The sequence below is a fragment of the Colletotrichum tamarilloi genome (assembly GCF_030869305.1).
Source record: "Colletotrichum tamarilloi strain Tom-12 chromosome Unknown Scaffold_112.1, whole genome shotgun sequence".
NCBI lineage: Eukaryota > Fungi > Ascomycota > Sordariomycetes > Glomerellales > Glomerellaceae > Colletotrichum > Colletotrichum tamarilloi.
The window spans coordinates 95,941-107,001 of NW_026849495.1; the positions used below are offsets into that span (position 1 = coordinate 95,941).

An 11,061-nucleotide genomic window follows, 5' to 3' on the forward strand; every position below is an offset into this window, starting at 1 on the left:
CCACCATGGACAAAAAACCGAATAGATTACTGGTCCAATGGGGAAAGACTTCACGTTGCGTCCGTTACGCTTTTGGTACGTTTCCGTTTCAACTGAGCAGTCATGGTTGTGTTCCGTGAAGCATGGTTGAGAAAGGCGAAGATGTCGTCTCATTCGGGGAAATTGAAAATCCCCGGCCATTCCACTTAGAAGGGCATCTTGAGAGCCTATGGATGCATAGCATTGGAGGAACACATTGCCACGATGCCAAGAAGTCGATATGTCGGCTTCGACGTTCTCCCCTGATGTATGTCTTGGCTTCATATTAATTCCAGAGTTGAGGAGAAATAAGGAGAGCTGTGGAGTTAAGAAGTCATATCATCACGCCGCTGAATTTACCAGCGATCGGCATATAAGCGATCATCGTCCGCATGTCGTAAAACTTAAGCTTAATTTCCATCGCTCCACTGAAGTCGTGAAAGTTGCTCATCTTGTACATACCTTTTATCTCTTGATCCTTGTTGCGATGAAGTTGAATGGCTTTGCGTCTTGGGCCTTTCTGGCTATCGCTGCATCGGCTTCGCCCACTCCTACGAACCCTGAAGGTCGTCTCCTGAACAAGAGGGCTGCTATCACGGATGCAGCAAACATTGGTTATGCCACTCAGAATGGCGGGTAAGGATAGACGATATCAAAGTTGTCCAGAACATTTGAACTGATCCGTGAAATTTAGAACCAAGGGTGGCGCCGGAGGAACCACTACTACAGTGACGAACCTTGCTCAACTATCCGCCGCAGCTATTGCATCCGGTCCAGGGATTGTCATTGTTTCAGGCAACATTGTCGGCGCGGCAAAAGTCCAAGTCGGCTCTGATAAAACTATCGTGGGAAAGACGGGCAGCTGTAAGTGACGCTACTCACTCGAACCCCCTCAAAGCTCATATTTTTCGATTATAGCTCTAGAGGGTATCGGCCTCACTATTCTTGGACAAAAGAACGTTATCGTCCGCAACATGAAGATCAGCAAGGTCGAAGCAGACCACGGTGACGCCATTACCATCCAGCTATCCAAGAACGTATGGGTAGACCACTGCGATCTTTCTGCCACCCGCGACGGCGACAAGGACTTCTACGATGGGTTGACTGATCTCTCTCACGCCGCTGACTGGGTCACCATCTCCCACACGTACTTTCATGACCACTCCAAGGGCTCTCTTGTTGGCCACTCTGACAGTAATGCCGCCGAGGATACGGGAACCCTCCACGTCACTTATGCGAATAATCACTTCTACAACGTCCGCAGTCGTGGGCCCCTTTTGCGTTTCGGAACTGCCCATATTTACAACCAGTTCTACAACACCATGGATACGGGCATCAACACTCGCATGAGTGCACAAGCTCTCATTCAGAGCTCCGTCTTTGAGAATGTCGGAAAGAAGGCCATATTTAGCGAGTCTAGCAAGGAGATTGGGTAAGTGCCTTCAACCACTTTGGACTACCTTAAGCTGGCAGTGTTCCGTGACTAATGATCCTACTCCACAGGTATGCTGTTGCCATTGATGTTGTGCTTGGTGGTGAAAGCCAAAACACTGCATCAGTTGGCACATTGAATGCTAACAGCCCTCCTTACTCGTACTCTCTTCTTGGATCTGCCAATGTGAAGGCTGCTGTGACCAAGGAGGCCGGACAGACTCTTGGATTTTGAGTGGCTCACGTCGAGTTGTACTGCCAATGTGATAAGCGAAATCCGTCGGGTGTGTCTATGAGAAGTTACAAGGAGGAATGACTTCATTTAGAAGACCCAAATGACGTTATGTCTTCGGAGTATTGTACATGAAATCTATATCACTTTCTATCTCTCATTCATGATCATGGGGATGAACTCAAACTGGCCTTGAGTTAACAAGCGGTGAAGCAATAAGTTGATCATCTGAGCATTAGCTTGGCACAGATGGTCTTTGTACCGAGAAGAATGCTTGTCTCAAAGCTTGGCAACTTAATCTATCCCGGGTGTCATCGGGTTTCACCTAAGCGTCTGGACAAGGTTATCCAAAGATACGCTCATATTGATCACAGACCACTACATACTACCACTTAGTACACGTTGACTGGCCACCCCAGCCTTAGTCCTTGACGTTAAGCTTGAAATGCGAGTCATCCCCGCAAGAAAGATCCAACATAGGCGACGAAATGCCCGTTGCGACGGATGGATGCATGCTCAGAGTCTTTGACAGCAGCCTTCTTGACTCAATCGTTGGAGACGACGGGTTTAAGCGCGACAAAGGGCGCTTATAAGGAGCAGGATGCTCAACGTGAGGTCACTCGCATGCACTCTCTTGCCTTCAGCGGCACCGCTACCTGTTGGCGTCGCCACAGCTGCGCTCGTATGTGTTGATGAAGCTGTAGTAATTGGTGTGGATGCCGCGCTTGAGTCAGACATTGAGATCGAAGCTTCTTGAGACGACGAAGATGTTGTGATATCTGTCGTTACCGTCGCGGTTGGCGATGTAGTCGGGCTTTCAACGACAGACGTAACCTCGCTGATGCGCGAGTAAATATCGGTCGTCCAAGACCTAGTCTTCCACGAGAGGACAGGAGTATTGGGAAAACTCGTAGGCCATGCCACGCCCGGCGGTGTCACCGTGGCGCAGACAACCTCCCAGGATGAGGGCTCCCTTGTGCCGTCGGTGAGACACATGAAGTGGTTGCTGAACCCGTAGGGGTTATCCGGATTGTCGGCATTCATCTCCGGACTGACTTGACAAAAAGTAGCGCATGAGACTGGGTACACTTGGTCGTTGGGCGACGTCGGGCTCGTGATGTTGTAGACCGTGCCGGAGCAGCATTCCGCAAAGTGCGGGGCGCTGTTGCGGCCGACGGGCGGGGTCTTGCATATTATGCCAGCGATGGACTCCGGCCATTCGGAAAACGCGTTAGATGATAGTGTGTTGAAGGTCACATCGCCAGCACACCTCGGATATATGCTCATGGTGGCTACTTGTGCGTTTTGAGCAAATTTGCAATGAAAATGTTTGCTTAGGGAACACGGGCAAAGAAGTCAGAGATCTCTAAGCTCAATAAACAAACAATGGAAGGCGTGAAAAGTGTGCACAAGATTGCTGACGCATCAAGGTGTGATGGCTAGGCTGCCGCTAGCTTGAATCTGCTATGCCGACTAGGGTGGCGATCGTCAGGTCCTATCATCCCGAGGGACTTTTGTGAAAGCGTACTTAATTGCAGGCTTCTGATAATGTCGTTTGGTTGAGTTCGGCAGTTTTGAAGGGGAAACTTGAATACCATCTAACACCAAGATTACATACAGTGCGCTTAAAAATATTCAACCACGAGTGGCAGTCCCAATACTCTCGAATACCTGAAAGACAGTATCTCGAGTTCTGGACGCGATTTCCTCAATCTCTTCGCTTGTACTAGTGTATGCAGGCGCAAGAAGGACGTGATCGCCCAGAACACCATCTTTCGTTCCCATCCCTGGATACAAGCTGATGCTGAAGTCGTTGAATCCAACAAGATGAGTTTTGTTCGCAATATCCTCAAATCTTGGGAAGGGTTCTTTGGTAATTCTGTCCATGACAAACTCGATCTACAGGAGAAAGGCTTGTGAGTTTGCGCCCCGAGAAAGCAAAGAGCGAATAGCCTCTCATAGACTTACCCCCCAAAAGAGGCCTTTGCCTCGGATGTTGCCAACATGAGGGTGGTCATCTAGGTAGTACCGCAACTGCTTCTCAAGCAGAGCGCCCTGTTTTCGAACGTTTGCGACGAGATCCTCTTCCCGGATGATTCGCTGGACTTCGAGAGCAGCAGCGCATCCAACAGGATGGCCCTGATAAGTATGTCCGTGTGAAAATGAGCTGAATGGTGATTAGTCAACCTTGAATGATGATTATGCAGGAGAAGTCTGTAGAGATCTTACCCGCTTCCGTTCTTGAGAGCATCAGCCACACGGTGATTGATGAGCATACCAGCCATGGGCGCGTAACCGCCGCCGAGACCTTTAGCAAGTGTCTGGATATCAGGGATAACTCCCTCTTGTTGCCACGCATGCAGAGAGCCGCAGCGACCCATGCCGGACATGACCTCTTCGCGAATGTCAGTGTTTATTTGGTACAAAATGTTTTAGACGTGCGCCTTAGGCTCGGTGTTCTTACCATCCAAGATAAGTAGGGCGCCATACTTGTCGCAGACCTTTCTAATAGCCCTGAAATATCCAGGCAGAGCTGGAATACAACCCAGAGTCTGCGGGAATGAATATTAAAACGAGGTTATAATAGTTGAGACATTAGAGGACTACCTACTGCACCAACAACAGGCTCTGCGACAAATGCGCATACCGAATCGGGGCCAAGCTCTTGGAATTTCTGGTCCAGCTCATCGGCCAATTGACTGACGTATTCCTGCTCGGTCTGACCCTCGCTCATACCGCGGTACGGGTTGCAAGCTGACACTCTGTATATGTTCGGAAGCAGCATATCGAGGAAGAGACTCCGCCGCGCGACATGCCCGCTCATTGACAGCGAACCAAGAGTTGTACCATGGTATGATCCTTCTCTGGCAATGAAATTGATCCGCTTTGGCTGCTGAGGAGACAATTCCATAAAATACTGTCGTGCCATCTTCATTGCGGATTCCATAGCCTCAGAGCCTAGGAGCGTTAGTCTCAAGTGTTTGTTATCATTTCCTCTCGAAGGGGCTGAGATTATACCTGAGCACATGATGTACGCTTTCGACATGGCACCGCCTGTGCCGCCAATGAGTTCATCAGCAAGCTTCTCCCCAATCTCGTGGCCAAAGAACATGGAGTTGCAATAGGCAAACTTGTCAATTTGCTCAACCATGGCTTTCTTGACTCGTTCATTGTTCGATCCTATGCATGCTACTGCTGCGCCACATGTTGAATCCAAGATGGTTCGGCCATCAGAAAATGTTAGATGTTTGCCCTTTGCTGATACCACATGTGGCGGCGCGCTTTTCAGTGAGCGGTGGAGGACTGCACTGGCAGATGGAATCCCGTTCACGACGGGGTTGAGTGTTGATACGATTTCTGGACCAAGCTTGGCGGCTGTCTTTGCCATCTTTTGCGACGCAGTAGCCATCTCAAAAGTATTTATCACAGCCGGTCAAGTGGACAGAACAAGATAGACGTAATACTCGAGGGTTCGCGAGGTTGAGAGCAGAGACACTGGAGGTAATAAGCTTTGTGGCCACATGCGGGAGGTGGGCTAGAAATATACCTAGTCCTAAGCATGTCACCTTGTATCGTTATCGTTGCTCTGATCTGAAAGCTGGTCAATATTGGAGGCTGACTATCTGATACGGTATCATATGGGCTCAAGGCGTATCTGCATGGCGTATCTGGCGTGTGTGGAGGCTTTGCATCGGCCTAAGGCGGGGTAAGGACCGGTTCCGATCTTGTTGGTCTCTGTAGATCTAGTCGTGAGCTTAAAGATTATTGGTTCAGCATCGCTTGCTGAGCATGGGTTATACGTGGTCGCCGACCTGACGCTCAATGTAGCTAGCCTTTGTTTGTGCATTTCCATCATTTTAGTAGACTCTTGTGAATTGTACCGATAACCGGCCCTAAGTCAAGAGAAGATGTTCCCCAGTCTCGTCCAAGATGTCAGTCCAGTCTGCTTCATCTGTCAAACCTGAGTTTTGCCGCCTTTGCCATAAATCTTCTAGTATCATCAAAGAACGAGAAATATTCTGGAATCGTCGTTTCTGCAACGTCATCTGCAACCGAACACGAACAGCATCCATGTGTTCGTCCTCAGTCGCCTCGCCGCCAGCAAGGAAGAGAGGGAAGAGTATTGCCGACTCGGTATGTGACCCGACCGGAATATCTGAGACGTGCCTCAGGATGTTAGACACCTGCGTCCGCATCTTTGTCGGTAGCATCTCCTCTGTCATGGCTTCAGAGCTTGCCCCTTGAGTGGACTCTTCCTCTGAACTCAGGCGACTCCGTATCAGTCGGAATAGCACAATAAGGACAGCGCTCCTGAATGCATGCGCCAGAGCAGCAAGTTCTGGAGCGGCATCTGGCCTGCATCGCCAGTCTTGCAGCTCTTGCTCGACTCCTTCGCAGGTGGCATGGAACAACTTCTTTCTTCTGGTTATCTCCTCAGCCCCTAGAGCAACATCGAGTCTGGTCTCTTCATCGATGCTACTCAAAGTAGCTACATGGCGTAAAAGATCTGTGGCGACGCCTAGGTAGGTGTCGACAACGTCTGTGATGCCATCCAGATAACTGCAGTCTAGCAGCGGCCTCCTCCGCATGGTCACACTCCCAATCATGTCGTGATACGCAAAGTTTCGAAGAATCCACTGACCCTCGGAGCTCCGTTTGAAGACTTCAGGTCCTCGCAAGGTCGTCCCTGAGCTTGGATTGACCACGGCGGACTCGATGATGAGCTTGGCACCGTTGAGGTGGGCACACCACCCGTCGTTATCTCCTACGCATACCTCACCTATGACAAAGGCCAAGCATGTTGCTGCTTTGATTTCGTACCATGTGATTTCATGTTGTGGTTTAGCGAGGGCTGTGGCGAGGTTGGTGATTGCTGTCGAGTGAGCTTCTAAGGCAGAGACCCGATATGACTCATTCGTGAGTGATAAGTGACCAGAAGCAAAAGCGACCAGTGCATCGTAAAGCACACTCGATTCCATAGCCATTGGTAGGAACTCTGAAAGATTCTAAGTGTCAGTTGCAGCCCATCGAGACATATGGAAGTGCATCCAATTCATTCAGAGAGTGACGAACCAGATAGGAACGAGTTGAATTGCTCGCTTGCAGTCAAAAAATGGCTCAGCACTGTAATGTAGTATCGCATTACTTGTCGCTTCTGAGGCGGTTCGCCCTGGTCGACGCCCGGAGGTGAAGCAAGCAACGGAAAACATGACGATAATGGTTGATGCGAGTTATCTCTCGTCGACGGTCGTAGCGCCTGAGTTGCCTGCAGTGTGCTCTTCTTCTGTTCGACCCAGGTAGTCGGGACTACATCGCGAGCCGTCGATCGCACGCATTTCAGATTCAACCTGGAGCATGTTCCACAGATTGGAAACGTGTTCTCGACGCACTTCTTCCTCCTAATGTTCCAAGAATACTTATCAGAATGAGAGGTCCCGCGATAGGGTTATCGGTGAGGCGGGCTTACCGATATCGGCAGGTCAGACATCCCGTTTTGTCGTGTTTGGAGCCCTTTCGTCGCCGCGTTTCTGATTGAAATTGTAAAGACATGACGGCCTCGGGTTGACCTTCCATTATGACAGGCAAGCAACGTTGCTATGATCCAACTCCGGCGTGTTGGGCGTAACAGACAACAAACACGTGGGGGGAATCTTGATGTCAAGGAGGAAAAAGAGGGACTCTTTCAGCGGCCCAAGCACGGTGAGTGGATTACGGGGAGAAGCAACGGAAGTTTCCATCCAGTTATTACTGGGATACTTGCCTGATCAGTCCTAGCACCAAATTTGTCGGTATTAATGTCTTTCCCCGCCATGGACGAGCGCCATCGGCCCCTCACAACGGAGTTAAACATCTTGAGTCTTTGTAGGAATTCTTATCCGCTGATTCAACTTGACAGACTTATCTCTTTTCTGATTGTATCTTATCAAAACTCCAGGGTGCTTCCCCCCCTTCGCTATCTTTAGCTATCAGCCAACTGCCGAGGTGCATGACTCGAGCCACGGGCTGACAGGTCGGAATACGTCGCTGGAAAGAATTGCGGAATGCTTTCCGTAATTAGCCAAAGAGTCAGCTCTACTCAAAGAGAACCTGAAAACTCAAACGCAAACAATCGCGCATCAGCCAGAGCGGCAACTCGGTGCGGCACTACAAGTCGCTTGTACTCTTCGCTCGCAATTGTGTCTCTGAAAACTCCAATATTCTCGTATTGCACAAGAGCCACTTCATCCCAATCATCGTCCTCCAGCCCTAGCACCTTCCCAACCATTTTGCCGGAGAATGGGACACGAGTGCCATTCATTGTAGGAAGGGCGAAAAAAGCAGGCACGTAACGTTGTTGCCACGCATCTTGACCGCTACAAGCGGGGAGAGAGTGGAAATCGGCTGCAGCGGTAGGGTCGTAAATAGCGACGGGGCGAAACTTCAAAATATTGAGCATGTAGACCGGTTTGTTAGGATCGATAGGACCGATGGCATCTTTGACTGCTGCTATGTCCGTAAGCTCAATGGCAGGCATTGGAAGATACAGATGTGAGTAATTCTAAGTGACGCGAGCCGACTAGTTGTTTTATGTCATGTGGTTTGCTGAGACACAGCTGAAAGTGAGACCAAGGCTTCCCTTAGCCTTTTGTACATGCTGGTGGAACGAGTTGACATATTGACCGGCCCGTCCCATTCTAGACTTTTGCGGATGACAAACCTTAGTTGCGGATAGCCTAGCCAATTCTTCAGCCACTGGCCAACCTAAGCCTGGGCTAAGTGTCTACCTCACTTAGCACATCACTGAACGGCGCTATTTGATAATGACATTTGAACGGTGGAATATTTGGGCAATTGCACTCTGTATCAGATTGGCTATTTTGGGTTTGTCATCGATTCCATACGGCTACAGGGCTTTTGCTCCACGAGAGGTCGGAGCCGGGTAAGTTACGTGAAATGGCACGTCGCAGCAGGGTCCAAATAGGTAAGCCTAGAGCATCGGGAAAGTATGTAATTCATCCGCTCTGGATTACCAATTCCCTTGACGTGTATTCAAGTCTCTCATCCGTCGGGTCCGGCATCAGAGAAGCTATCATACGAACCTGAGAGAGGTCGCACGACATCCCCAAACACCTGACAACTTTAAAATGAACTCAATTACCTACTGTATAAGAGAGTGTAGGAACTTAGGCTCTCTAAGGACTTATCCGACTACTCATCATGTTTGCTTCTTATGACTAGTCATTTTACGGAGTTAACGTATTGGGACGAATGTTGTAATTCTCCCAGTCAATACCAGTCGTACGGTGTGGGCCGTCACGCAGGACCCACACTTTCTTCCCATCACGAAGAATGGTTTAGTCAATACTATACAACCAAGTGACGGCTCACATCGTACGCCTGTTGCTGACCGTGAGATTTCTGACATTCTTCCTAATACGTTTACTCCGTAAAATGAGTTACTATGACAATCAGACATGTCATAGACCACACACTCTGTGAGCTTGGTTGAGTCGGTCTCGCTCCGCTGTCTCTCACAAATCCGACAATGAACTCCGACCTTCCTAACCACTACTGAGATGTATAAATACAGAGGATTCCTTTGAGTCCATAGACTGTTTGTTTCCTCCAGCACACCGCACAATTGAATCAGTTTTCTAAGAAGCTTCCTCATACCAACTTGAACCGTCTTCATTAGCGACCAATTACCTATCAGTGAGCAACACTACACCTATACGCGAGCAAACTGCTGATGAGATTGTCAGATATGAAGACCTATACTATCCTCGCCATTGCCGCCCAGGCTGCGGTTGTCCTCGCCAACTGCAAAGTCCAGCTTCTCGATGGCAACAGCTTTCAGCTTGGCACTGCCTGCATACCCAAGGGCGGACAGGGCCACATCACCGTCAACGGTCGTAACTGGTTCATCGATGCGACGACCAGCTGCGGGCTGAGCTTCATCAGCACCCAGAACCCCCCTTCCGGATGGCAGCTCAAGTCCCTCGGCAGCTGCTGAGATCTTGAGGCGTGGGGCAGCTAGAACGTCCACCTTCAACTGGACAGGCCCATGCCACCCGAGTAACTTCTGGGATATTAGTCACTTAGCTATCACATAGAGAAGAAGGCTTTCCAGTAGGGGAAAAAGGATTTGGCAGCAGTCGATTGTTGTAATATCGATCTCAACGCTCAGTTGAAAGCCTATCGAATGTATTTCATTACATTTTTAAGGCTCAGGGGGCGCATAGGAATTGAATAACAACATATTTACTGTTTTAACACGTTGCGTGAATGCTGAATCTGAAAATTCGTCATCTTTTCGCAACCGGCTCCCGGAGATGAATGTGATGCTAGTATGGTAGGATGACCGAACATGGGGGTGATTTGCCCCTATCGGTTTTGTATGAGAGGCAAGATTGGTGTATGATTTCTTGCTTGCCTCCGACGAGTTCCGTCAGCTGGTCCGCGCCGATGTCGATTTGAACTGATCGCACGATGTACTAACCCTACTAACACCAATGCTATCTTTTATCAGTTTTCAAATTAGTTTGTGTCTGGTAAACTTTGCCCTCAAAGAGGTATGAAGCCCCATGTGCTCGAGCATGGAATGTGAACAAGCGTCCAGAAATCTTACGAGCGATGCTTTGGATTATTGTGAAATTTGAATTGAGACTTCTAATTCTTACTTCTTATCTCTTCCTCCTTCGCTTAATCTTATACCGCCTGAATCAGAGAGGGGTCTGCCCAGCTATACGAGGCGAATGGTGCTAAATAGTCATCTTTCCTACCCATCGTATATTCATCCGTAGCACTATTTGTCTGCTTTCACCAATGGCTAAGTTATAATACCGAAGAATGATAGTCTTGATGAGTAGATGAGTTGTGTGGATGTGGGCCTTTTCACTTATTCCCTATTCGCTGATTCAAGACCCTTGCAGATCAACAATCAGAGCTTTCGATGTGACCAGCATATTTTCAGTAGCAATAGCACGCACAGGAGAAATCCATAGCTAGTGCGTCAATCTGGCTGAGGAGCAATACGCTCTCAAAGTCTGACGATAAGCAACTCCGAGGAATTTAATTACTAATCGTATCAAATTCTAATCGTTATCAAACATAAGACCCCTATCCCATTCGATTCAAGCTACTACCTACTTGCTGCACATATCTCGATAGAAATGCGGAGCAGAGGGGTTTAGGTAGAGAAAGCGTATAGTATCATTTCCATTTGCCCTTTGATTCTAAATATCGGATAGTATCAGTCGTCGAGCACGCAGTTGAGAAATCAGAGAACATATGGTTTAATAATCAGTGAAACAAAATATGGTAGAAGAAGTCAGACTCAACGCCCTCAGAACTGGGCAACGCTACATGTGGAGGCCTTTGGTGTTCTGGCCGAGATGACG

The 11,061-nt window shown here is 48.8% G+C and overlaps 5 protein-coding genes across 5 annotated transcripts; 2 read left to right on the top strand and 3 right to left on the bottom strand.

The window, feature by feature from the left end:
• Nucleotides 1–505: 505 nt before the first annotated feature.
• On the top strand, nt 506–1,684 carry CTAM01_14082 (pectate lyase 2; the record flags this gene model as incomplete). Its single annotated transcript, XM_060530083.1, has 4 exons — nt 506–654; nt 713–882; nt 937–1,450; nt 1,522–1,684. 4 exons carry the CDS (start codon nt 506–508, stop codon nt 1,682–1,684), a joined length of 996 nt encoding a protein of 331 aa, XP_060375365.1.
• Nucleotides 1,685–2,248: 564 nt separating this feature from the next.
• CTAM01_14083 (aminotransferase class-III) lies at nt 2,249–4,832 on the bottom strand (the record flags this gene model as incomplete). The annotated part of the gene is made up of 7 exons (XM_060530084.1): nt 2,249–2,973; nt 3,409–3,580; nt 3,650–3,848; nt 3,911–4,076; nt 4,146–4,233; nt 4,329–4,639; nt 4,700–4,832. 7 exons carry the CDS (start codon nt 4,830–4,832, stop codon nt 2,249–2,251), a joined length of 1,794 nt encoding a protein of 597 aa, XP_060375366.1.
• A 742-nt stretch (nt 4,833–5,574) lies between these two features.
• Nucleotides 5,575–6,666, bottom strand: CTAM01_14084 (uncharacterized protein; the record flags this gene model as incomplete). The annotated part of the gene is made up of 1 exon (XM_060530085.1): nt 5,575–6,666. One exon carries the CDS (start codon nt 6,664–6,666, stop codon nt 5,575–5,577), a length of 1,092 nt encoding a protein of 363 aa, XP_060375367.1.
• Nucleotides 6,667–7,757: 1,091 nt separating this feature from the next.
• Nucleotides 7,758–8,195, bottom strand: CTAM01_14085 (uncharacterized protein; the record flags this gene model as incomplete). Its single annotated transcript, XM_060530086.1, has 1 exon — nt 7,758–8,195. The coding sequence occupies one exon, from the start codon at nt 8,193–8,195 to the stop codon at nt 7,758–7,760; it is 438 nt and encodes a 145-aa protein (XP_060375368.1).
• A 1,230-nt stretch (nt 8,196–9,425) lies between these two features.
• CTAM01_14086 (uncharacterized protein) lies at nt 9,426–9,674 on the top strand (the record flags this gene model as incomplete). The annotated part of the gene is made up of 1 exon (XM_060530087.1): nt 9,426–9,674. The coding sequence occupies one exon, from the start codon at nt 9,426–9,428 to the stop codon at nt 9,672–9,674; it is 249 nt and encodes an 82-aa protein (XP_060375369.1).
• Between the last annotated feature and the right edge of the window lie 1,387 nt (nt 9,675–11,061).